General features: G+C 22.3%; 1 protein-coding gene across 1 annotated transcript; it reads right to left on the reverse strand.

Annotated features, from left to right (window-relative positions):
- Positions 1–325: 325 nt before the first annotated feature.
- On the reverse strand, positions 326–25,467 carry Bma-tpa-1 (Uncharacterized protein; the record flags this gene model as incomplete). The annotated part of the gene is made up of 17 exons (XM_043074417.1): positions 326–472; positions 1,039–1,179; positions 1,333–1,464; positions 1,719–1,775; positions 2,198–2,339; positions 2,628–2,782; positions 3,059–3,232; positions 3,650–3,749; positions 3,967–4,149; positions 4,605–4,725; positions 5,355–5,484; positions 5,716–5,833; positions 6,580–6,760; positions 10,754–10,856; positions 11,909–12,054; positions 12,610–12,835; positions 25,381–25,467. 17 exons carry the CDS (start codon positions 25,465–25,467, stop codon positions 326–328), a joined length of 2,343 nt encoding a protein of 780 aa, XP_042930351.1.
- Between the last annotated feature and the right edge of the window lie 467 nt (positions 25,468–25,934).

Consider the following 25,934-nt stretch of genomic DNA (forward strand, 5'->3'; position numbering starts at 1 on the left):
TTAATTAGGAAAAAAAGAAAATATTTATGTATGGTACAATCAGATATATTTATATATATGTATGTGTAGCAGCATAGGAAATATAAAAAATCTTTAGCAATGCTATTTATTCTACACAAAAAGAAAAAAGTTGAAGAGATCCTTGATACAAAACGAATTTAAAAAAAAAAAATAAGAAAGAAAGAAAATGAAACAAGACAGAAAAAAACAACATTATTTGAAAAAATTATTAAAAAAATTTTGTAAACAGCATAAAATGGATAAAAAATCGAAAAGAAGAGAGAGGAAGACAACGAAAAAAAAAGAAAAAATGATAATGATTTTATCATCTAAATTCCGGATTTGTATATGAAAAGTTCAGGAAAGCCTCCGGATCAATTGATGCTAACAATGTTTTATCAGCAATTGGTGTAAGTGTTGGCTTCTCCTGCGTAAAATCATCATCAAAATTGGAAATGTCGTTTGCTGATTTCTGCAAACAATAAACAAGACCAATAAATTATAAATGATTAAAAATTAAGAAAAATGTTTTTTTTTTTGGACTATAACAAGTGCTGATGAATGATAAAGTTATAGAGGAATTGAAATATTTTTCACAAAAACAAAATTTTTTATCGTCTCCTATAAATGAAAACTTTTATCCTTTCATTTGAAACATTTTTCAAATTTTAATTTTAAAATACATTACAGTATTTAAAATATAAATTAAAAAAATAATAATGATAAGGAAAAGACAGATTATTCACTCATAGTTATTTCATATAGATGAAAACTTCGATCAATTCATTTTAAACATCTTTCAAATTTTAAATTTAAAAAACATTAAAGTATTTAAAATGCAAAATAGAAAAAAATAATAGTAAAAAAAGAAAAAAAGAGTAATAAAGGTTATTCACTCACAGTATTCTATTATTTCATACATATGAAAACATTTCATTTCAAACATTTTTCATAGTTTAATTCTAAAAAATATTATAAATATTTAAAACTGTAAATTGAAAATAATAATAATAAAGAAACAGAAAGATTATTTTATACCACAGAAGGTTTAAACGGAGGTGGCATTTGTCGCGCTTCATATCTTTTCCAGTCAACACCACGAAAGAATGAATGTGTTCGTATTGGACCATCTGGACATTCTGGCATACCAAGACGAGTATTCGGATTACGATCAAATAACTGAGAAAAAAGGAAAAATTGAGATTAGGAAAAAAATTTTTTTTATACAAATAATAAAAAATTTAATTTTAAATTAACATTATATAATTAAATATTGCAATTTTTAATTCAATTAATAATTTCAGTTACTTATAGTTTATACAACATACTTACCGCACTCAAACATTTAGCAGCTTCTTTACCAATACTTTTTGGAAAATATGGCCTTTCATTTAAGATTGAATCAAAAAGCTCATCCTCTCCTTCACCATGAAATGGACTTTGTCCAATTAACATTTCATAGAGCTTAAGAAAAAGAAAGAGTAAAAATTAATTAAAAATTAATTTGTAGCATCTAGATAATTGGGAAAAAACAGCTTTTTCTTTCTTCTATTAATTAAATATAACTTGAAGTAAAATAAATGCATTTCTTCCCGTAAAAAAAAGAAAAAAAAAAAGGACAAATAATGATTTCAACATTTTATTATTCAAAATTAATTATATTTCAAAATAAATTTTAAATTGAAAAAACAAAAACAAAGAGGAATTGTTGCACCAACCAAAACACCAAATGACCAGAAATCAACCGCTTCATTGTATAATTGGCCTTTAATTATCTAAAATAATATTGTGTTTATTATTACTACTAATTGTCAGTTATAAACATTAAAATTAATTATTAATATTATTTAAATAAAATACATACATATGAAACAGCAATAATTATTGTTCATATCTCAAAATTTCCTGATAATTAGGTTAAAAGTAAATTAGGAATTTCTTTTGCTTTTTTTTTTCAATATTAAATGGGAACAGTAATCATAAAATCTTTGTTTGTAATTTTATCTTTTGGCAACAGTTAACTAAAATGATTTCCATTTTGATTCTTGAAAAATTTTCGTGGATTTTATTTATTTCAGATTGTTAGTGCATTTTTTGCTTACCTTTTTCATGTATAACCAAAGAAAAAAAAGTATGAAATATGAATGGTTAAAAGTTATTCATTATTCTTAATAATTAATTATTAAATATTCCATACCTCAGGTGCAATATAATCCGGTGTACCGCAAAATGTTGATGCCATACCATTTTCTCGATTCATTTCCGTTTTGCACATACCAAAATCCGCCAAATGAATATGCCCATCTGAATCCAATAAAATATTATCCAATTTTAAATCTCTGAAAAAAAAGAGAAAAAAACAAATAAATAAAGCAAACTATGAACAATTACTAATTATTTGTTAATTTACGAATAGATTAAAATATCAAATGAATTTCATTTTTTCTTTTGTTTTTGTTTCTTTGAAATGTCATCTAAAATAAAAAATAAAAAAAAAAAGAAAAAACATTTCAACAATTTCTTTTTCCCAAATAAAAAAAAAAAATGAAAAATATCTCTGTATTTGATGAAGAACAAAATTTCTTTTTAATAAAAATTCTTTTAATGAAAAAAAAAAAAGGCAGAACCTATAAATAATGCCGCGTGCATGAAGAAACTGTAATGCAATGATAATTTCACAAGCATAAAATCGTGAACGATTTTCATCAAATTTTTTACTTGCTTGAATATGATGCATGAGATCACCACCTTTGAGATATTCCATTACAAAAAACAAATATTCCTAAGAAAGAATGTAAAAGAAATTTTCTTTCTCACTTTTTATTTTTCTTTTTTCCATTTTTTTGAATTCATTTCTTATAAATTTAAAAATTTTTTAAATTAATATACTTTACCATTGAGATTTCAAATATGTAAGTATGAATGAGTGTATAAGCGAATATAAAAAAGATACTTTAGTTTTTTCTCTTTCTTTTTTGAAAAACTCATTTTAAATGTAAAATTTTACAAATATACATATTAGTATTTAAAGTGAAAATATTAATTAATTAAAATTTACATTTGTTTGAAAAGAACAGAATAACTGGCAAAGGAATGGACATTGAGATGACAAAATAAGTACACGTCGTTCGATAAACGTACATTCCGTATCATCATCTTCCAATATAACATCCTTTTTAAGACATTTCATCGCATAATATTCATCCTTATTTTTAAGTTCCACCAATAATACCTTTAATTTTCGTTTTTTTTTTTTTTTTTTTTTTTTTTTTATGTTAAAAAAAATTAATTTTCAATAAAAATAGAAAAGGAATATTTATATTTTAATACACGTTACTATCACTTATTCTATTGTATTTTATTTAGACATAATTTATTTGAAAAAAATTATTATATGCATATTTTTTTCATTTTTCTTTTAATTATATTTTAAGTATATTTTATTTCAAAAAAAAAGAAAAAGAAATGGAAAAAAAGGATCTCAAAAAAATAAAAGAAGGAAAGGAATGAATGAATGAAACATTTCGTTTGTTTGTTTTTCGTTTTACAGTTGATTAATTAATTAGTGAATTAATTTAATCAATTATTTAACTAACGAATTTAATTATTAAAAAGAGTAAAATTTTAAAATTAGCAAAAACAAACAAACTTTTCCAAAACTTCCTTTTCCAAGCACTTTGCAAACATTAAAATGCTGTAGCCCGTATTTTTTGATACCATCTGCTGTACTCCATGGTGCATTGATATATCTATAAGATATTGATTCATTCATCAACTTTTTACTTTGTTTTGCTTCTGATTTACTTATTTTTTGAATTCTGCATTTTTTGAATTTTTATATTTTTTTGAACAAATTTAAAATAAAGAAAAAACAGAAAGCAGTGAGCTAATTTTTTTTCATTTTTCCGTTTTTTCTTTTTTTTTTTAAATTATCGATAAAATTATTATAATTAATTCAAAGCTTACTCTTCATTATCACTATGATTATCTAAATTATAATTGTGATAACGGAAAAAAGCTTTAAAACGATCCGGAAATTTATAGCCACTGCATGTTGAACCATTTGATGATGATGAGGAAATGCTACGTGATTCCATTGGTACATTACATCCAGCTGATAATGTCACTGCACCAAAACCAGCTGGAGCACTACAAATAATTTTTAATTAGTTTATTAATTAAAGAAAGAACAAGAAAAAAACGAAAAGATAAAGAGAAAAATAATAATTACAATATCATTAGAATTAATTAATCAATCATTAATTCAACTAATTAATATTTTATAGCAAAAAACAAGAAGAAAACTTATCAAACAATAAAATAATGATTGAAATTTATTAATTGATTAAAATTAACACTTTTTTTTTCATTTTGATCAATATTTTTATGTTATAATCTCATTCATCAAAAAAAAAAATTAATAAAACAAACAAAGAAAATTTTTTTCTATTAATTATGAAATCTTTTTGTCTTATTTAAATAAAGTTTGAAAAATTTTTTTTTAAATTTTTAATGAATTAAAATCAGCAGATTTCTCCTTTCAAAATTTTAGTCTAACAAAAAAAAAAAAAAAAAGAATGAAAGAAAAAATATATGCAATTTACCTTGTTTGACCATGCGCACCACGTTTAATTTCAAATAATGCTTGCGAAAGTTGCTTTTGATTAACACCACATAAGTTAGGCATATATCGTTGACATTTATGATGGCATACAACGCCACAGACTGAATATAAAAATCTATTTTAATTATAATTTGATAATTTATAAGAAAAATTACTAAAACAAACAAAAAAATTTTTTCTACTAATTATAAAAATTTTCCGTGTTATTTAAATATTTAAACAAAGTTTGAAAGTTTTTGTTTGAAATTTTCAATGAATTAAAAATTAGCAAATTTTTTTTCAAAATTTTAGTTTAGTAAAAAATATATAAATTTTTTTCAATAATTTAAAAGTTTAGAAATTTGAAACATTGGGAAAAAAGTTTGATATTTTAATTTTATGTAATCGTTCTGTTTTTGCTAGACAATGTCATTTATAGTTTGACGGCAATGAAAAAACAAATAAGGCATATTATTTCACATTTTTAATTATTTTGATATGTATTACATAAGATTAGGAAGCTAATTCGTTTCTTATCACCAACAACCAATCAGTCATGTGAATGGAATTTTGGTTTAAATTCATAACAAAATTCAGAAGGAAGAATTTAAAATGCAAATGAAAATCTTTTTATTGTTAAAATTCTAGGCAGTTTTTTCTTTTTTTCCTTTTCCTTTTTTTTTATTACATAAACCATAAACATGAATTATGTAAAAAAAAAAAGGAAAAAAAGAGAGAAAAAAAATCAAACCTTCACATTTTAGTCCTTGCTTAAAAAGACCATAAAGTAATGAGCCACAATGATCACAAAACGTTGGACTTTTAAAATTATACGGTTTAAAACGATGTGGAATATCAATTTTGAAACGTTCTTTTAAATACTGAAATTAAAAACAAAAAAGAAAAAAAAACAAAAATAATGAATGATCCAATATTTTCTCTATGAATAGTAAATAATTTACATTATTATTTCTAATCTTTATTATTCCGTTTTTTCTTCTTTTTTTTACAATTAATTTTTGGTGAAATAATTTAACCAAAATAAAGAAGAAATAAAAAATAAAACAATAAAATAAATAAATAATAAACAAATAAATAAAAATGTAACATACAATTGTATCTTTGGTCTTTTCAGCTGAACCAGGACATTGACTGATCATTTTTTCATGACATTTCTTATGAACCGCTGCACTACACAATTGACATTGATATCCTTGCTTATTAAGGCCCCTACAAGTTGGTACCTAAATGAGTTTAATAGCTAAATAAATAAATAAATTTTTAATTTCTAAAATCATTTCTAAATCATGCATTATCCATAAATGTTTCCGTTTTGTCTCCTTTTTTAAAATTTTCTTAAAAAATCTTTTCCAAAATGGTAAATATTCCTTTGATACTTTCTATTTTTTCTTTTTGAAAAAAAAGAGAGAAAAACATCGATCAATACTTTGTAAAAATTTTTTTTCGTTTTCTTTTTTCTTCCTTTTCTTTTAACATAAAGTTAATTTCCATAACAAAATCAATGCATGAATTTATCATTTCCATTAGCTAATTTGCTAGAAGACAAAAAGAAAAAACATATATTTAAAAAAAATGTTTTAATGAATAAGGTAAGGGAAAAGGGGAGAAAGAGCGAAAATAGTACATGCATGTACGGAACATTTATATAATTAATTAAAATAAATAAGTATGAAAAGTGAGATGGAAAGTAAAAAAAAATTGATTAGCATAAATATATGAATCACTTTTTCCTCTTCTTTTTTTTTAAAAAAAAAGAAATTGATTTGAAATATGGAAGTAAAAAAAATAAAATGTAATATTATAGTAATATTCATTCTTCTTTCTTTTTTTTGTTTTCTTCTTCGCAACATTAATTTTTTTATTAAAATTTCACTACAATTTTGCCAACAAAAAATAAATAAATAAATATTGAAAAAAGAGCAAAAATGAAAGACAAAAAAAGGAGATAAACAAACCACATAAAATCGGAACATAGTGAACAAAATGTTGGTTGACGAAAAAATGTCGCAACAAATTGATGTCCACGAATTTCATGTATTCGAGCATGTTTAATAGCGCCACGGCGACGTTGTATACCAGGACCTTGAAGAGAATCACCGCTTGATTTAAGTTCCATTGGACGATCGTTTATTTTTGCTAAAAAAAATTTAAAAAAAAAAAGAAAGAAAAAGCAAGAATATCAGAAAGTAAAAAGAAATAACAAAAAAAAAAGAAAAGGCAAAACAAATTCAATTTTCTAATTTTGAAAATGAGATAAAATATTTCAGTGAATAGAGATAAACAATTTAAGATTTTGATTTTAATAATATTACTAAAATATTTAGCATTTGATATTTGAAAGAAAAAGTAGAAAAAATAAAAAATAAAATGAATTAAAGAATATCTAAGTTTGTTTTTCTTCTCTTCTCTTAAATGAATTGAAAAAATAAAATAGATATCTAATTAGTATAAAAAAAGTAAATTGCCGCATTGAAATTTTTTTTTTTTGCTTTCAAAAAATGACATTTAAAATTATGCATTTAAATCGTTGATTAAATAGTGAAATGAAAATTTGATACAAGAAATGATCATTTACAAATAGGAACGAAAAACTTTGAAATTAAACAAAAAGAAAATTTTAATCAGTTTCAAAAATTCTTTTTTTTAAAATTTTATTTTCGAAGTCTTCAAATTTTTTTATATAAATAATCAAGCTTTAGTAGATAATTATTTTAGCGTAAGCTTTAGCATAGAAAGAAGTTTCTTTAAAATCAACAGTAAAGTTGAGACAATTAATTATATGAAAGAAGATAGAATTAACAGCAGTGAACTTTATTAATTGAATTTTATGTTTCTCGAAACTTCGTTGACTGATGTTTCAACTGATTAGAATGACTTCACACAATCTATACACTCATTAAATAGCATTAATTGTAACAAATTGAAAATTTTTGATTTAAAATTAATATTATTACCACTTTCTTAAACGTTATTAATTTAGAGTTCCTTTAATCATTTAAAAAAGAAGGAAAAAGGAAGAAGTCCTCCATTTATATTATATTCAATTTTAATTGTTCAATTTGCAAAAATGTTGTACTTATAAGTTTTAGTTTATTTTATAGATCAAAATTTATTACTCTCAAATGGATATCCATTTATAAGTTTCACTTCAAATTTCAAAATTGATTATCACCAATTCGATTGTTTAGGAGCTAAATAAAGTGATAAAAGAAAAACATCAATATATTAATTTATATATATATATTTATATAAGATTTTTTTTAAAAAAAAAAAAAAAAAGAATTTCATTATAATTCTATCAAAATCAATTTCAGTTTTAAAATATGAAGGAATAAAAGCTGTTAAAATTTTCACCTAAAATAATACTGCGAATTTTTTTTTGCATTTAAGAAATGATCAAGGAAAGTTCAATTATCAATTGTTCGTATTATAAATTAGTTAATTACTCATATCCATCTATATCCGAAAGGATGTGACTGCATTTTTTCTTTCCGCTAAGAAAAAAACAGAGAAAATGAAATCAATAAAAAATTAGAAAGTGAAAAGTCGGAAGGTCCTTCAAATATGCATTGCGTGAGAGAGAGAGAGAGAGAAAGAGAGGGGTGAAAAAGAAAAAAAAAAGTGATCAAGAATAAATGGATGGTAAATTTAACGATTCAAGATCATTCATCTAACACAATTGAATTTCAAATTAATTGTAAATAAGTAATTTGAATTTGAAAATTTCTATAAAATTATTTTATGAATATTTTTACAAGTTCTTTAATTAAGTAACTGATTAATTTGAAAATCAAAAGTTGAGAAATTTATAATCTATTATTTTACAAATATTAATTAATAATTACAAATTAATGTACTAAATGACTGCATTACATGCTATATGTGATTATTGTCTAGGTTTCAAATTCAAATACATCCGATAGAAGCAAAAAAGTTTGTATATTAAATAATAAGAAATAATCATTTATATTATTAAAAATAATCATTTATATTATTAAGTAAAAGGAAAATTTATATACTTTTTTTTATATAAAATTTATATATTTAAAAAATTTCACTTCGATCTTTTTTTGCAATTTCTATTTTCTGTTTAAATTTCAAAATTTCAATTATATTTCATACGAAATATGTTGCTCTAAACAAAAAATAATTTATATATATTTTTCATAAAAAAAATAAACGATAAATACAAAATAAAAGAATTTATAACATTTTGTTTTTTTAAAAAAAGACGAAAACTTCAACATGCCTAACACAACCCTTTGCCGAAAAAAAATTTTTTTTTTTTGCCCACAAAACTTTTAAACATTGTCAGTTTCCAAAAGAATCATTTAGGAAAAGTTATGATAGTCTTATTTTATCAGTTGCTCCCTCACTCACATTTTCAAAAATTTCAAATGTGAGAATCTTTTTTACTAGAATTTATTAATTTCCTTTACTTATCAGTGAAAAATAAGATGAGGAAAAATGAAAAGATATGAATTAAAATGATACGATAGCATATGTAAAGTGGCAAAAATACTCCATCATGACAATGACATAAATGAAAATTGAAGGCAATATTTTAAATGTATCAAGCAAAGATTGCTAATAAATATATATATGAAAATTAAATTTTTCATTTGATCATTAAGAGAAATAAATGTGTAAGAAATAATTAATTTAAATAAAGAAGAAAAAAAAAAGAAAGAGTGCATTAAAATTATATAACAATATTGTTAACAACAACTGACGATTGCAATATCGAATGAAAAATAATCATCAGTGCTGATTTCTTGTTTAATTAAACAACAAATGATCAATGATTGCTAATGAGAAAATAAAAGAAAAAAGAATTTATTAAAAATGTTCTTTCATTTTCTTTTTTATAAAGAAAAAGAAAAAGAAATAAATAAATGACTTTTATGTTGTATACTTTTTTAATTTCTTTTTTCAAGCTTTAAACTAAAAATTCTAATTTTATGAAGGACAAAAAAAAAAAAAAACAATAATTTTGAGATGAAAAAATTTAATGGATAAATATTGAGCGACTAGTTGAAATGGAACAAGTAAGCTAGGAAAATGAATATATTTTTAACTCAAAGGAATGAAAGTGTTCACTCATATAGAATGAAATTGTTGAAGATCTTAAAATTAACATCTAATTGAATGCTAACAAATTTTTCTAAATATTTGTGACAAGAAAAAAGAAGCTTTCAGGATTTATCGCTCTATGCTAATTTAACCCCTCGGAAACCTTCGGGAATTCACTATTCGTTAATAGCTTTAAAATCATTGAAGAAATATCCTTTTCTTTCAATTTAAACAACTTCTTGTTTTTTTGTTTTATTCTAATCATACAAATTATACTTAAAAATATTTTACAAATAACAATTACTAACATTAATAATAAAAACAATAAACATCACTATGTAATAATTATCTGTGTAATAGCATTTGATTATATTGTTATATTATATAATGAATAATAATGTATCATAGATTATTTTTGATAATTTTATATGTTTGAAAGATTATTTTTGATTTTTCTGTATTTATATTCCTACATATTTCCTCTTTTTTTTTCAAATTTCATTTCAAATCTATTTATTTTAGTGTTGTTAATCTTTAAAAATTAAAAAAGAAAAAGCTCATAAATAAATAATATCACTATTACACATAAGAGAGATTTTAATAACAATAAAAAAAGAAATAGAGAAAGGTATATAATAATCAATTGCGCAATAAGTTTAGCAACAAAATAATAAATTGACTGCAAAAAAATATATTATTCAAATTTAACAAAATGCTAAGTGTATAAAAATATTTCAATTGAATTTAGTGTTTGGAATATTACCGTTTAATAATAAAAATATTTCTAATGCATAAGCAAAATTATGTTTAATTCAAACATATAATGTAATTTTAAATATAATATAAATTTAAAAAAGTCAAAGAAAAACTTGAATAATTATTTTAATTTATGTAGTTTTTAACTTTTCATTTCAAAAAAAGAAATTTATTTCAGTTCAAAAGAAAGATTATTTCCGGCATAAAACAAAATTTATCACAAAATTTTATTATTAAAAATTTATTTACTTTTTATCATCAATCAATTTAATTTGTTTATTTATGCATTAATAAACTAACCAGAATTGCTGATATGACAAGCTTGAGCAAAAATACGTCCTGCCGGTTTCAAATTAATCCAAACATGCGTTGCATTTTCTCCTTTGCATTTTGATATGATATCCTAAAAAAAAAAAAAAAAAGAAAAAGGAAAAAAGTGAAAAATTCAACAATACATTGTAAAGCAAATTCTAATATAATCATTATTATCAATATCATTACTATGATTACTATTATTAGTACTATTCCTATTGTTATCACTATTACTGTTATTAGCATTACTTGTTTAGGCAAGTTAATGTTAGGGGAACAGTGATAGATTTAAAAATTTTTGGATTATTGAACGAATCGTACATATATTTTATTTGACTATAAAATATATTCGTGGGTACAGTAACGGTCAAAATAATAATAATAGTGTAGTAATAATAATAATCTATCATTGATATGCGGTAAAAAGCTATTTTCACTTTAAATTACTTTTTTTTTGTAATCCATTAAGAGAGAAAAAAAAAAAAAATTACAATAATATAGAAATATATCGCATCTATTAATCACTAGTTCCCTTTAAAATTCCGTTAAATGCAAATTTTTATTGTAATACATGAAAAAAAAAAAAAAAAAACAAATTTGAAATAATATAAAATAACCTAGAATACATCGTATTATTCGTAAAAGTATGAAAACAATAAGTGAAAGAGATAAAATGTAACGAATAATCATTTCATCCTAAAATTAAACATATATTGTGAAAGAAACTGAAATAATTAAAGTCAGTTTTCATGAGATAAAGAAAAAAAGAAAAACGTAGAGGAAAAAAAAAAAGAAAATGATTCGAAGCTAATGAATAGTTATCAATTGAAACATGCAACAATATCATACTTTTCATTTCAAATGGTTTAAAAATAAAATAAAATGAAATAAAAAAAAAAAAAAAAAAAAACATGAAAAGGAAAATAAGAAAAAGAGGACAAAAATGTAATGGAAACTTTTAAATTGGAATAGCAATAACAATTAGTTAGAAATAAATAATTTGCTGTAGAAATGTGCAAACTTTCACATTTTTGCTATATAAATAAATGAACATACATAATTATAATTGTTTTAAAAGTATTTCAAATGTTTCTGATGAATGCTAATATGGTAAAAGTAAGTAAACATAGATAATAAGTTTACCTGCTGTCGCATTGTAGCATCAGCGATAGGAGTGGTACCATTAAGTAGAATAATCTGTAATACTCGTCCATCAATAACGCTTGTATCCCAACATACATTCCATTCCGGATGGATCGTTTTCCGTTTTTGTATCAAACGTTTTTCACCTAAAATTATATTTTGTATATGCAAATAATTCATTTTATAGTGCAAAGTTCTACAATAACGCTTTTTTGAATTTTGTATTCTTTTTTTTTAATTATAAAAAGACCTTTTTTTTTCCGAAAAGTCATTTTTTGTTGTAGCAGATTAAATGAATGATAAAATTTTCCTATATTACGAAAGCAGAACAATAAATGCTAAATTATTGTTGCATATATAAGAAGGAGAGAAGGGATGAGACAGAGAGACAGACAGAGTGGAAGGAGAGAAATAGAGGAAGGAACTGGATAAATTTTAGAAAAAAATTTTGGAAAATACATTTTTTTGGAATTGCCACCGAATTACAAAATATTCATTTTATTTCTAAAAATTGTTTTATATTTTCTTTTATGTCTCTTCTTGTCCCTTTAAAATTAATGAAAATTTCAATTATTATCAAAAACGAGAGATAAATTAGAAATGGATCAAAATTAAATTAATTGAAAAAAACGATTTTTTTTTTTAATTTGCACAAGAAAACAAAAATTATAAATAGTTTAAATAATTTTTGAAATATTTACCATTAATTTCAACACGTTCTTTTACATTAATAGCACAGTGTAAATCAGTAACATTTTCCGGCTGTATTTCAGGTGGTAATTCTGGACGTAGCAGTTTAATTCGACATATTGTTTCACCTTCCGGTACGGTTGGCATAATTTTATTGTCTGGTGGAATTGTATTATTATCGTCGTCGTCTTCCTCAATTGTTTCTGGGAAATCTTCCAATGGTAATATATTATATGCCTAAAAATCAAAGTTTACAAATTAAAAAGTAAAAATTACAAAAAAAAAAAAAAAAAAAAAAAAAAAAAAAACGCAAATAATGGTTTATAATTTTAATAGCGAATATGTTTTTTTTAATTGTTAATATCAACTTAATGACTGTTTTTTTTTGATGAAAAAGAATAAAATGAGAGAGTAAAAAGTGGAAGCAAAATGAGAAGAGGCAAAAAGAGATAGGAAAATATTAATGAAAATTAAAATGAAAATACTGAAAGTTAACATATCACCACATTTTTCGAAAAAAAAAATTTTTAAAAGAAAAATTAAAAAAAAAAACATTTATTTTATTCATAACAATCTTTGTTAAAAAATTTGAATGAAGAATAGAAATTGAATTTAATTAGTGTAGATTTCAAAATTTTAATTTCTAATTATTTTAAAAGATTTTGGTCAATTACAATTAATATAAAATAGCAATATTATCAAGCGATAAAAATTTTATTTTATCAAATAAATGAAATAGCAAAAGACAAAAAAAGGCAAAAAGAAAATATCAATTTTCTAAAATAATAAATTTTAATATCATAAATATATAAAATTACTAACATATAAATTGCTAAAACGATAAATTAATCAATAACAATTAAAACAAATATAACAATAAAAAATGATAGAATGATTAGAAAATATTATAAAAAGTAATGTTTAAATGACAATTGCAATATTAAAATATATATATATATATATATATATATATATATATATATATATATATATATTATTAATGAATAGCCGAATTACAAAATATTATAACACATATATATATTGATGATATTGTCTTTAACTAAAAATTTATAAAAGCAAATAAAATAAAATAGAAATTGAAAAAAGATTATTTAAATATTATTGGTCAATTTTAAATTTAAAATAATTTATAGTAAAATCAATTTTTTGGAAAATGAGAAGAATTTAAAGAATGATTTCTAAAGAAAATATTCTTCATATCAATTTCATTTTTTTTCCAAACCACAGAATCTGTGATATTATCCATCATTAAACTACAACACTTAAAAATTGATAACGTAGACAAATCTATTTAATTTTTTTATTTTATAGAAGATTTATCCATTTAGTTGCAAACAACCACAAATAAAAGCAGAAAAAAATTTTTTTCAATCTTTTTAACATTTTTAACATATTTGATAAAATCAGTTAAACATTCTAAAATATACAGCAACGATCGCAACACACAAAGTTTTAACAAAGATTTGATATGAACGATAAGAAGAATTAAATAATTTCAAAAAACAAAAAAAGATTAATTTTAATCCATAATTTTGTTCCATAACAAATAATGGAAATTTTTTTTAACCCAAAAAAGTTGAAATTTAACTCACCTAAAAACTCATAATTAATTATATCATGAGTTCAAAAAAGGCCGATGACAGTTCTTGATTTTAGAATTAATTTAAATACTCAATAATAATTCATTATTGGATTTTCTATTCACCTATTTCATTTCGTTCCTTGGACTTAAATTAATCAACTAAAAACAATTTGGGCGAACTTAAATAGAACAAAAAGAAAAAAAATTAAATAACATATAACTTGAAAGAATCTAATATAAATTAAAGTCATTTCAATTGTAACTTTATTTTTTAACTTTAGCAAAAATGAAAAGATATGAATATTTTAATTGTTTACTCAAATGTTAATAATAGAGTCAATTTTTTAAAAATTTTTACAATTAATCAATTTCCATCTTTTTTTAAAAAAAGAAAAATAAAAAATGAGATTGTGCATGTATTTTTAAATAGATATGTTATCAAATGTTAACTTCTATGTATCTTTCATTTAATAAAAAAAAAAAATAACAAATAAAGGAAACAAAAGTAAATAAATAAAATAAATCTGATATGCTACCCAAATTACCTAATACATTACGATAATTTTTCATGAAATTTTTGCTTCATTAGCTAAAAATGTGACAAATATGACACAACAATTTAGCTATTTCTTGTCCTTTGGGAAAAAAAAGTTATCAGAATTGCAACTATTCGTAATAAACAAAATAAGAAAACAAAAGCAAACAAAAAACAAAGTTTTTTAATAAAATTCGTTTATTTAAAATAGAAATTTATAAATAAGAAGGAGAAGAGTAAATTTTTCAATTAAATTTTTTTTAAATGAATATTTTTTTTTTGAGAGAAAAATTATAATTAGAAATGAAATTGAATGAATTTTTTTCCTTCACTTATTTTAATGATTTGTTTTTTCTCTTTTAAAACATACTACTGCTCAAGTAAATATTATGCCGAATGCTGTAAAACTAATGTTGTCTTTTCTTTACTTTCGTCGTTTTTTCTTCTTTCATTTTTATTGTTAATTTTTTTTTTCCATTAGCAATGCATGCATTATACAAAGCTATCATTCACTTTTTTTTGTTAAACTTAGTAAAGGAGGAAAAAAATTGAATTTTAACAAAATCAAAAAACAAAAACAAAGCGGAGGAAGAGAGAGGAAAAAAGGAGGAAAAGGTTGGAAGAAAAGAAAAATGAAAAAAGAAGTGTTTGAATGAGAAAAGATAAAAATGACCGAACTGATAAATGATAATTAATTGAAATGATATTAGAGAATGAGTTTTTGAATATTATTCTAAAATAAGTAAGAATAATTGTAAAGTGAATGAAATTGAGCGAATAAATATGGTATGGGGGAAAAGTGGGGAATGAGAAATAGAGAGAAAAAAATTAATTAATATCAATAATAAACTTATAAATGGAATTAATTAATAAATAGCTGACAATTCCATTCAGTGTCTCTAATCAAAGCCGTTGATTCAGAAGGAGAGAAAAAGAGAGGAAAAGAAATAAAATGCAAAATGATTCGCAAATAAATGGAAAACAGAAGAGAGAAAGGGAGAGAGAAATAAAAGAGAGATGAATTATCTAGGCTGTTTTTTTTTTTTTGATATATTTATTTCAGTATAATTTATTTTTTTAAATAAAAATTATGACAATTTCAGTAAATAATAATTGTATCATATGCAAAGCAAAACGAAAAAAGGATTTGTAAAGGGACAAAAAAGAAGAAAAAAATGGGAGTGAAAAAAAATTACAAATATATTCATATAATTGATCACTGTTTGGATGAAATTTCCCGACAAAAAGCATTTGAAAAAAAGGAAGGGGAAAAAGAAAAATTAATTGGTAATATTCCACTCTTTGTTCAAAATGAAATAATTTAAAAAAGAAAGGAAAAAACTCTATTCCCATATTATCATTATATTTTATTTGATTAGTTGTCTGGAGATATATTTAGTTGTGTTCAAAAGAATTTGTTAATATTTTAAAAAATCACGGTAAATATAATAGTGGTAACAGTGATAACTACAGTAATGATAATGACGATAATTAATAATAATAGATAATAATAATATTAGCGATAGTAAGGGTTTTCATAATAATAATGATGATGAGACAACATATATGAGATGATAATTATATTGGTAATAGTGATAACGTTAACTATTATAATAATAATGAGAAAGAGAGCGATAATGATTATGATCAGTGAAGTAATAGTAGTGATAATAATGGTTAATGATGGTAATCATGGCTCAAATAATATGGAACTAATGAATAATAATGGTGATGATGCTATAGTAAGGTAGTAATACTTGCTGGTAATGGTGATGATGATAAGAATCATAGCAATAATAACAATGATAACAAAAAATTTATATATTGAAAAATAACAATAATAACGGTGATAATATCAATGAGTGATGATGGACGATGAATGAATGAATAATCAGTATGAGGGAATTAATTAAAAATTCCAAACATACAGCAATATTTAATCCAATGTGAAAAAATAAAAATAAAATTGCATCAGTGGTGTCATTATTTATTGTTATTATTACTATTATTATTATTATCAGCAATTTTTTTCCTCTCATATCTTTTTCATTTGCAGCAATGCTTTATGTACAGATAATAAAAGAGATTAAGAATAGTGGTTTTTTGCATCATTTTGAATAATTCAAAAAGAAAAAAAGAAAAAGTGACAATAAAAAACTTTCAATAAACACTTCAAGAAAGAAAATAGCAATAATGAATTATTTAAATAATTATAAAAAGTAAAATATTGTCCAATTAGAAAATAAATAAATATGGAACTATAATTAATATAGTCAGTAATTAAGGAAATATGTTTGTGCACCTCTCTCTCTATGTGTATTTGTGTGTGTGTGTGTGTGGTTAGTTTGTTGATGATATTTATGTTATTTTTGGTTTTCCAATTGAGAATTGTTAGAAAGCATCTCAAGCTGATTTAAATGCATTATCATCAATCATTTAAGTGCAAGCTTTACATTTGCTTTTCACCATAAAAAAATAAATAAAAAAAGAATCAATTTTCATTTTTAATTTATAAACAATTTCATTTATTACTACTTTATTAATTAATATCAAATGAATATTACTTGATCTCTTTTTTTGTGCTTCAACTAACTGAAAATAAAATAAATTTGAATACTAAATTAGTTATTATATATAGATATTTTATTAAATAATAATTAATATTAATAAATTGCCATATTGGATATAATATTTTTCTTTTCTCGATTCGTTCAAATTTCTCATGGCATAATTTTAAGAGGTAATCGTATGCTAAGAAAAAAAAAGAAAAAAGTATTTCCGATCATCTTATTTCACAATCTAAACTGACTTCATTTTCAATTGATTTATCGCTACCATCATCTAAAACGTTAAAAAATTGTAGCAGTTAACATTTTTGAAAATGAATAAATGCTTTTAGACAGAATTAATATTCTTCGTTCTTTTTTTTTGTTGAATTGTTTAAAAACTTTTTTTTCTTTAGCTTATATTCAATGCATTATATAATCGATCATTTCCGAAATTTTAATACTAACTTATTCATCATTCATCAATTGAAACTTTACTGATACGTAAAATTTGCATATATTGTTATGTGGAATTAGAAAAAAAATTTAGTTTAATTTTTTTTTACCACACTTTAATGGAATTGATATTTAAAAAGGTATTATAAGAGAAGCTAGCAATTATAGGAATAAATAGGTTTCAAGCAATTAGTGAAGCAATGTAAATTAATTTTAAAAAAAAGCAAAAGATTGGTTAAATGGATGAAGCATCTTTTTAGCGATAAATAATGTCTAAGGATTGGATGCGAAAAAAAGGAGAATGATTTCATGCCGGATCCGTTCTTATTCCGGAAAAGAATAAAAAAGAGAAAGAGAGAAGAAAAAGAGAGGAGGAAGAATGAAGACTGATGATAATAAAATATTGAAATGTAGCGCTAATTTAAAAAAATGGATCAGTATTTACTTTTCATCATATCATCTATGAGACATGATAATTTTACATATTATATTTTAATTTAAATTGATTAACGTGAGGAAAGATCAATTTGAAATGAATGTATTCCAAATAAATAAAAAGAAAAAAGCCAATGATGAATTTTCATAATGTAAAAACAATTAACCAGAAATTTTAATAAATGAAATGAAATAATAACTCGCATAAAAAATACTAAAATAACGAATTCAATTTATTAAAATAATGAATAATGAAAGAAAAGAAGAAAAAATGAAATAAGGAGAAAAAAAAGAAGGAAGAAGCAAAAAAAAATCTCAAAAACTAAGAATAAGACAGAATTAAATCGAGCAATAATTTGGCAACAACAATAAAACTGTACTTTGTCTTTTTCCTTCCTCTTTTCTCCCTGTACTTCTTTCTTCTTCCCTCTCTTCTGCACTATTCTCAATTCAATCAAGTTAATTCACTGGAACAAACATTTCTTGAAGATGGCGTAAAATTGAATTTCTTAATAAAAAAAGAAGGATAAAAAAGAAAGAGAAAAAAAAAAAGAAAATCAGCCGTTGAACACTTTTCGTAATTTGATGAATGATTGATGAAATTTTTCGATGCTTCTTATAATGGTTTAAAAAAATTTCTAAAAATTTCGAATATTTCAGCAGAAAATTTTAGGAGAGAAAAAAGACATTTTTTTTTCAATTATTTAACAAACTACCAAAAAAAAAGAAGAAAAAAGAAAATAAACTAAAAGGAAAAGTGAATTCGTAAAAAATGTTAAAAGAATAAATAAATAAATGAAACAAAATGAAAGAAGAAAATGTTAATTTAATGGTCAAATTTTTTGCGTAATATTTAAAAGAAAAAAAAAGAAAACGAAAACAAAAAGCGATAAAAAGTTTTACATTGATAATAAGCAAAGGAAATTTTTCATAGCACAAAAAAAAAAAACGAAAAATGAAAGATTTAAGAAATACAAATTTAAAATTACGCAAAAAAAAAAATGGTATCTATGATGTGCAAACGAGTGTTTATTGGAATGAAAACAGGTATACAGATCCGTACAAACACACACACACACACACACACACACACATACATATACACATACACACACATATATATATATACATATACACATACACACACACATATATATATACATATACACATACACACACATATATATATATATATACATATACACATACACACACAAAAAGAGAGGGAGAGAGAGAGACATTGAAAAGAAACACAGACACATTTATAAAAATGTAGTATAATTGAGAAAAAGGACCGGTCTTGTTAAATACATCCTAATCATAACCTGTTTTTAACTTTTTGAAAATTGTTTCATACCTATTCTTTTCAAATCATATCAGTGATAAAATTTAAAGAAAAATTTTTTTCAACTTCCTATTTTTAATTAATTTCTCATCTATTAATAAAATTCAAACAAATTTACAGAAAAAAAAAATAAAAAAATGGACAGGAAAGAAAGAGAGAGAGTAAGAAAAAAAGACGGAAAATGAAATGTTAGATAATTTAAGTAGAATTTTAATTTAATTTTTTTTTATTTCAAAATAATTTTTTCTTTTTTACTTTCCTCATATGGTTGTTTCTTTTTCTTTTTTTTTTTTTTTCACTCCAGTCGTTTCGTTTCTTTTTATTATACTTTGATGTTAACGGTTGAAAAGATAATTAATAATTCAGATGTATTGTAACTATTACTGCATGCGAAAATTTTATTGTATTTACTTTAACTTTTAATTTTTTAATTGAACCATTTCAATCATGATTATAATTTTTCAATCAAATTTCGTCTTTTAATTAATCAATTAACTAATAATTTTTTTCATCCCTTTGTATAGTTTTCGTCTAATTTCACAATATTGTTCATTAGTTATTTTTAATTTTTTGTCACTGATATTATACATGTAATACAATTAATAGCATATCATTATACATATTCGACTAATTATTTGTTAAATAATAAAAACACACAATGAAATTATTTTGTCGGAAAAAAATTTTAATCATTCAAATTAAGAATATCAAAAAGATTACTTTTAATTAACAACACACAAATTAAATTCCTCATTTAAAAAAAAAATAAAATAAAATAATTATATTAATTGCTTACAATCAATTTAATTGTAGCATCAGCCTATTAAAAGTTAATTTAATTTACTTCAAAAACAATCTAACAAACTTTTAAACGTCCTTATATTTTTGATGAAAATTTAAAAAAAACTCTTCCAAAGTACAAAAAAATTTTATTTCTTGTTAAGGAATTGTATTATTTCAGCTGGTGAAAAGAATGAATGCAAATTTAATTATAAAACTATAAAATCATAAAAATATATCTTGAATGTCACATTATTGTAGCAAAAGACATATAAGAACAAATGAAAATTACCATTTAAATTAACTTTTCCCAGAAGTTGAAATTTGCTGTTAATATATTTTAGATATTTAATATTATTTTAGAAAAAAATTAAGTTTTTTTGACAAATATTAATACTTTTAGTATTGATTAAAAAAAACTAGCAAGCGTGATGTGAATAAACCCACAACATTTAAGAATGAAATATTGTAGAAAGCATACAACAAAAGGTCAAAAAAGATGATTCAGAAATTGTTGGAAACATAAGCATCTTGTACACATTTATCTATTGTATATGTAGGCGTACATATCGCACGTGTATGCATGGATACAAACATATGTATTCAAAAAGAGTATAATTAATAATAATAATAATTATTATTTTTTGAAACTAAACATCTAATATTTTATTAATTAACAAATTTAATTACTAGCTGTAGAGAATAAAAAATAATAAATTATGAGAGAAGCTATACATTTTTAAGCTTCTAAAAACTTTTAAAGAAGAAAAAAACGACAAAAATTTGTTATTTCTCAACTACTTTACAACAAAAAAAAAAAAGAAAAAGATGTGAATGAAAAAAAGAAAAGATAGAATATAAGGAAAAGAAAAAATAAAAAATAAAAATTCAACGTTGTGACAATATTTGAAGAAGAAGGGATAAAAGCAAAGAATGAAAATAATGTCACATTCGTTCATTGCACTTTCCAATCGAACTTTACAAAACCGATTGCGTTTGCATAATGTATAATGCAAAATTATGCATACAATCGTATACAGTATACGTGTACAAATATGAGTACAATAATACCGATTTACATTGTGCATTAATAATAATATCAGTGTAGAACTATTAATACATTAGTACTAATATACGTCTACATACATTTGTATATCAATACTAATATATGTTTCACGTTTACAAACAAATGTACATTATTATTAATATATGCAAACGTACGTACAATAATAGTAATAATAGTTTGACATACAAACGTGCATTAATAATCTAATAATACATGTGCAAATACATACGCATCACAATATTTACAATAGTCGATTATGTGCATGTGTTACGGAATAACGTGAAACACGCACATATACATAAGTATAAAAGTATGCATTTATTATGCTTAAAAAAAAAAGCTTTCTTTTTTCAACGTTTTCAAAAATTTTTAAATAGAAATTTAAAAATTTTTAAGACTAAAATAACAGATGTGCCGTGTAAAAAAAAAAATGATTAGCAAGCAAATAATTTTATCATTTCATAATATTACTTCCCTTATCATTTTATCTTACCATATCATTTTTATCTTCATTTCTTTATTCTTATATTCATTTGACATTTTCTTCCTCAATCATTAAAATGATGAGCCCTAAAATAAAAAATTTATATGCATTGAAAAGGTGTTGACAATCTTTCCCTATGTCATGTCATTTCATATCTCATGTTATTTTATGTCATATTGATAATTTTATGAAAATTTTGTTTTGCTTCCCTCTCCAAAAAAAAAAAAAAAAAAAAGCCAGAAGCTTAAAATATGCATAATAAATAAACACGTGCATTTATGATGTTAGCATAATCTTCCTTCGAAAATTTAGTTTTTGACAAATAAAATATTTATAAAATAAATAAATAATATATGCAATAACAGAATCAGAAATGATAATTTTTGAAAATATTTTCAAAAAAAAGAACAAAACGAAAAAAGAAAAAGAAATAAGATTTAAGTTTAAATACAAATTATACCATTACCTTTTATTAATTCAATCAAACATTGACAATTTTAAAATTTGCAATAAATTTTAGAAATGCTTAAAATTTATTCTATGCAAGCTGAAATGTCTAAACTTTGGCTTAATTTAAAGATGAAAAGTAAAATTTGAATGTTATTATATTAATGTAATTATTGTTATTATCATTTTTTTCAGAACCCTTTTTGTAAAGAAACGAAAAAAAAAACATTTTCCGCTTTTTGGTTTGTTTCCTTTTTTTCCTTTATTCCATAATTACATTCCAAACAAAGAATTTTCGAAGTCTTTCAAAAACGGAAAAATAAATAATGTCGGTTGTAAATGATACTATTATCTCTCCTACATAACACTGCTTACTTCCTATCATTCTGGCTTTCTTTTTAGATAGAAAAAAATAATTTAATAACTAGTACTAGTAGCAGTAGAAATATCGATTGGATCGATTGAAAAAATAATTATTAGTAGGATATAAAATAGCAGTCATATCATTTTTCAGTTGATGTGATTCATACCATCTAACAAATATTTGGTTCAAATAATTCAATTCAAATCACTTTATTTTTTTTTGAAAACAACTGGAAATTTTTTTTCTATTTTCATTTTTTTTTCTTTACTTTTAAAAATCTTTAATTTTTCCTAACTTGTAAGAAAATTCACAAATTTTAATCGAATTAAATAATTATAATTGTAAAAAATAGTGGGAAAACAGAAATGAAAAAGAAGAATTTTTATTCTTTTTCTTTTGGCAAAAATATATTTGGAAAAATAATGAAAGAAAGATGATTTAGTTTTCTTTTTTTTTGTAACTTTACTTTTCTTATCATACCGTTTCTTTCCGAAAATGTTAAATTTCAAAAATTCCAATATAAAAATGTTTTTTTTCTTTGCTTTTTTTTGTTGCTATTTCTATGAAGCAAATAAGTCGTCACAATCTCATTTTTTTCATTTTTCCACTCTTTTTTGTTTATTTTTCATTAAATGTTATTGTTATTCAAATTTATGAATTTAGTTTGCCTGATGATTTTGATTATTGTATAAATTATTATTATCATACCTTTTGCAGCTTTTACTATTTTATTTTCTTAGCAAATTCTATTGTTTAAATATAAAATTTTTTGTCATTCTATTAAAAATTCAGTTTAGAAATAAACAAAAGGAGTAAATAGAACTTTTTGGTGCAAAATTCCAAAAAAAAAAACATGAAAACAGTTGGAAACTTTAATGGCATTATTAATACCACTAACTAATAATAATTAATAACAATAATAGTAATAAATAATGATGATAACAGTGATTATAAATGACAATATTGATAGTGGGGATGATAACAACAATAGTATGAACAATAACGAAATATTAATGACTTAATAACAATAACAATAAAAAAGTAATAACAATAGTAATAATAATAATAATAATAATATTAATGATAACACAACAATATTAATATTAAATAATAACAGCAATAACAATAATGCTATTGATAATAATGGTAATAAATAAACAATATCTAATACTAACTTTTTAATATAAGATAATTAAAAACTCAAGGAAACCAAGAATTTTTCAAAATTTTGATCGAGAATATTGAAAAAATGTTGAAAAATCTGATAAAGGAACATTTGAATAGTTATTTCGGAATAAAAATTATTATTACAATTTTAATTTTTATTGATTAATATGCTATTTGCTTTTTTGTTTCTTTTTCTTTTTTTTTGATTTAAAAAAAAAATGCATACAACTTCAAAATTAAAGTACATGTTACGTGTGATTAACCAAAAATAAATCTTAATCTACCAAATGAACCTCTAATTAATATTAATTTGGCATAAATGTTAGATTGAAAATTTATATACCTCAAATGAATAAAATAAAGAACCTGGAAAAAAAATGGATTTAATAATTTGATAAAGTAATTATTTATAAGAGGAATGGATTGGCAAAGAAAGAGTGAAAAAAAAGCAAAAATTATTAGTTGTTAGAGGTGGAAACAAGCAGTGATAAGTGATAGAAGAAAACAATAAAAAAAATTATAAATTGTTCGCCTTTAAAAAAAAAAAAAAAAAAAAGAAAATCGATGCACAAATGTGTATGCATCAGAGATAGTGGATAAGTTTGAAAAATATGCATGCCTTATAGCTTTTTGATAAAAACAACTGTTACGTGATCAAATTTGGAAAATGCGCTATAGTTTTTGAGAAAATAGCTGTTACTGATTAGATCACTCTTTATAGTTTTTTAATAAAACAAATCAAATTTAGAAAATACGCTTATAGTTTCTGAGAAAACAGTTGTTTATGTGAACAGGTCACGCATTATAGTTTTCAGTAAAACAACTCAAATTTAGAAAATACGCTTATAGTTTCTGAGAAAACAGTTGTTTATGTGAACAGGTCACGCATTATAGTTTTCAGTAAAACAACTCAAATTTAGAAAATACGCTTATAGTTTCTGAGAAAACAGTTGTTTATGTGAACAGGTCACGCATTATAGTTTTCAGTAAAACAACTCAAATTTAGAAAATACGCTTATAGTTTCTGAGAAAACAGTTGTTTACGTGAACAGGTCACGCATTATAGTTTTCAGTAAAACAACTCAAATTTAGGAAATACGCCACATAATTCCCAATATATGTTACCTGATCAAATTTAGAAAATAAGCTTTATACTTTTTGATCACAGAACTGTTATGTGATTAAGTTACGCCTTTTAGTTTTTGATAATTTTTTTTTTCTTAATTCTATAGATGAAAAAAAAAAAAAAAAAAAACTGGTGGATTTGAGTTTGCATTTAACTTATCAAAGTTTAACTTTTTTTGCATGTTTGATAAATTAACACTAGGACATTTAATCTTATGGAATAAAATTTCTTTCTTTCTCTCTTTTTTTTCCATCTTTTCCTGCCTACCTAACCTTTTCCTCGCTACAAATTTTTTCCTTCCCTCTTACTTCATTCTTACCTGAAAACCATTCTCATATCTAACTATACTTAGTAAGAATATATCGGTAATAATTAATTAATCTTTAATTTTGATAAAGTTTCAAATAAAACGAAAAAAAAAAACTTACATTTTGTTCTGGTGATCGTCGCCGTCGTTGAGATGGATGGTGAATACGAAAAACACGAAAACTAAGTGCCAAGGAGCGAAACTTCATTTTTTCTTTTTTCTTTTTTTTTTTTTTTTTTTTTGTTAAAATAACGTTTGAAAGTTTTAAGCAGTAGTAGTTAAACCTTTTAGGTTAAATGTGTCAAAAAAAAAAACATTAAATTTTATAATTAATTAAAAACACATATATCTATATAAACAGATACGATGTATTAATTCAATTATTTTCATTTATTTTCTTTCAAACAATATTTTAATTAAAAAATTTTTTTATTTTGAATTTATTCACTTTCAAAATTTGAATTTAATTCAAACATTAAATCTTTTCACAAATATTCCTTCTTGTTCTTTTTTTTATTTCTCCTGTATTTATTTTTTTTTTCTGCTTTTTTTTCTTAATTTTTTTTTTTTTTTTTTTTTTTTTATTCAATCGTTTAATATTGATAATTTAGCTACTACCATTTTCTTATTTTGCGTTTTTTTTTTTTCGTTCTTTCCTGCAAAATTACATTTTGA

This window comes from Brugia malayi (genome assembly GCF_000002995.4).
Source record: "Brugia malayi strain FR3 genome assembly, contig: Bm_v4_ChrX_scaffold_001, whole genome shotgun sequence".
Lineage (NCBI taxonomy): Eukaryota > Metazoa > Nematoda > Chromadorea > Rhabditida > Onchocercidae > Brugia > Brugia malayi.